This window comes from Osmerus mordax, chromosome 20 (genome assembly GCF_038355195.1).
Source record: "Osmerus mordax isolate fOsmMor3 chromosome 20, fOsmMor3.pri, whole genome shotgun sequence".
NCBI classification, from domain to species: domain Eukaryota; kingdom Metazoa; phylum Chordata; class Actinopteri; order Osmeriformes; family Osmeridae; genus Osmerus; species Osmerus mordax.
This window is the reverse complement of record NC_090069.1, coordinates 10,954,450-10,957,057: the sequence shown is the minus strand read 5'-3', so window position 1 is coordinate 10,957,057 and position 2,608 is coordinate 10,954,450. Positions and strand designations below refer to the sequence as shown.

At 44.8% G+C, this 2,608-nt stretch overlaps 1 protein-coding gene across 1 annotated transcript; it reads right to left on the bottom strand.

Moving 5' to 3' along the window:
* Positions 1-588: 588 nt before the first annotated feature.
* On the bottom strand, positions 589-2,190 carry LOC136964569 (E3 SUMO-protein ligase ZBED1-like). Its single transcript, XM_067258724.1, has 2 exons — positions 932-2,190; positions 589-823 (listed from the first exon to the last, which is right to left on the bottom strand). Exons 1-2 carry the CDS (start codon positions 2,188-2,190, stop codon positions 589-591), a joined length of 1,494 nt encoding a protein of 497 aa, XP_067114825.1.
* Positions 2,191-2,608: the final 418 nt, after the last annotated feature.

Below are 2,608 nucleotides of genomic sequence, written 5' to 3'. Positions count from 1 at the left end.
TGTTAGGGATGGGAAAACGATGCCTTGTGAAGCTTTGGTGGTTTCTTCCGGATTGTGCCGAACCAAAGAGCCGAACTATTGTCGCATTGAAATTGGAGAGCACAGTGATATCTAGTGGTCAGCTAAAATCATAGCAGCCATCTCAACTGAATGAGATGTACCAGTAGTTTCTGACGGTACTTCGCCTGTTAATTATTCAATGTCTTCATTTTTGTAAGGCTACGTGGTGGTCTAATATTCGTGTTCATTCATTAAAACCATACATGTGTATTTGAGAACTGTGTAATTTTCATACAATAAATATGTTTTACTGTGATGTTCAACTAGTCTACACCACACTTTGCAATGTTCAGCAAACAGTATAAGGGCGGTAGAATGCTTAAGTGTATGGAAGTATTAAATGACCGCTGATACAGAGTAGTAGCCTACACGACCACTCTGCTTATATAGCTGTCTCTTTCCTTACATTTGTGATATGTATTGTGAATCAGGGGAATACTTGTGGGGACAGTGGGGATGTGCTTGTGCAATATGAAAAGGCAGTGTACCATAACGGGGTTCGGGGGAATGTGTCTGATTTGAGAACATTTATAAGTTCTTATTCAGGAACAGGATTTGTTCGACTGTACTGGGTTTCAGGCGGCTTCTCCTCTGGCTCACAATTTCTCCAGCCTTGGAGAAGATCCTCTCACAAGGCACTGAGGATGCTGGTGTGCACAGAAACTGCATGGCCACTTTAAATAACTGAGGGTAAAGGGCCTTGCGTGTGACCGAGTAGTCCAGAGGGTCCTCCGTCCTGGCCACATTTGGTTCTTTCAAATAACTGTATAGAAAGAAATGTACTTGTATTAATTCTACAGAGAAAAAGCATTGTCATTTAATTCAACCAATTGTAATTCAGCAGCAAACAATAACATTGGAAATACTATACCCTTGAACCTCCACAGTGGCACTGGCAGTTGGCTTGGTCACCTGCTGTGATCCTACTTCACAGTCCAGCAGGGCCCAAAGGTTTTCCTCAGCTTCTTGAACCGAGGTACCCGGTGTAACTGCTGACTCCTGTGGAGCAGAACCTTCTGAGACATCGGCCTCAAAGAAGTGGGCACATTCCCTGGTCAGTCTCACAGTGGCACCCTGTGCACAAGTGGCACTGCAGAACCCCGCTGCTTTGAATCTGGGATCCAGTAGTGTTGCCACAGACAGTGTCGATATCTTCTCCAGGAGAGCGAACTTGTCCAGCAAATTGTGTTTCAAATTCGTAGCAAGTTTGGCACCAACGTTGTGCCTTATCTGGGCACACTGTCCCACTACAGTGTGCTTCAGCATTTTGATTAGTGGGATCACTTTGGATCCAGACACCCTTCTCTCTTCTGACAACTCCACAGTGGCTTGATGGAATGGTTTTAAAACGGCAAGGCACTGTCGGATTGTCTCATAGTCCTCAGCAGTGATGGGACTCAAGTCTGTGCTCAAAGTGGTGAGAGCTGCACCAAGTGGTTCTCTGATATTGTAGAGTCTGTCCAGCATGGCCAAAACACTGTTCCACCTGGTGTCCACCTCCTGGATCATTTTCAGTTCTTTTCTTCCCATATTGACCTGCATTTCTGACAGCTTCTCCTTGGCTTTGGTGATGGATTTAAAATGACCCACAATTCGGCGTGCCCGAGTGCGGATCTCTTCCAGTTCTGGGGTTTGAGAAAGGGATTTTTTCACCACAAGATTTAGGACATGGGGAAAACAAGTCACATGCCGCACACTGAGCAGGTTTGCACAGGCAACCATGTTGTCTGCATAATCTGTGACCAGGCTTCTCACCTTTCCTCTGATTCCCCACTCCACCATCAGGGTGTGTTTTACCTCAGCAAGGTGAGCTGCTGTGTGGCTTTGGGGAAACTTTCCTACCCCTAAAAGAACTGTGGACAGCTTTGCCTGGTCTGTTATATAGTGACATGTCACAGCCAGGTAAGCGTCCATGTTCATGGAGGTCCACATGTCAGCCGTCAGGCTAACGGCAGAGGCCTTCCTCACCTCAGCCATGGCCTCCTCTTTAGTGGCCTTGTAGTTGGCCTCCACCATTTTCTTTAAGGCCTTTCTCCCAGGGATGTTGTAGGTGGGGTCCAAAAGGTGGACAAAGGCCTTGAACCTGTCGTCCTCTACCAGTGTAAAAGGCTGGGCATCCTTTACGATCATTTGGACCAATGCATCATCCAGCATTAGTTTTCTGGACACTGTAACAAAGATCATATTTATGTTAAATAACTATACTATTTTACTTTGTATTGTGACATTTAAAGGGGGAGTAAAAAATATATTTTTACTAAACCACGACGCCTGACCCGAGGGACAAGACAATTTATTGGTACTGACTATGTTCTACAATATATATATATATATATATTTTGCAATATGACTGTCTTACATATGTTTTATTAACAATTAATAATTTTTGTAGAATGACCCTAATAATGAATGGGTAAACCACCTTTCCTACCCTCTCACCCTCCATGACTGACCCAACTAAATGTCTAAACTCTTTTTCTCCCCTGTCTGAGGCAGAGATCTCTGACCTCATTCTCTCTCATCGCCCCACCTCCTGTCCCCTTGATCC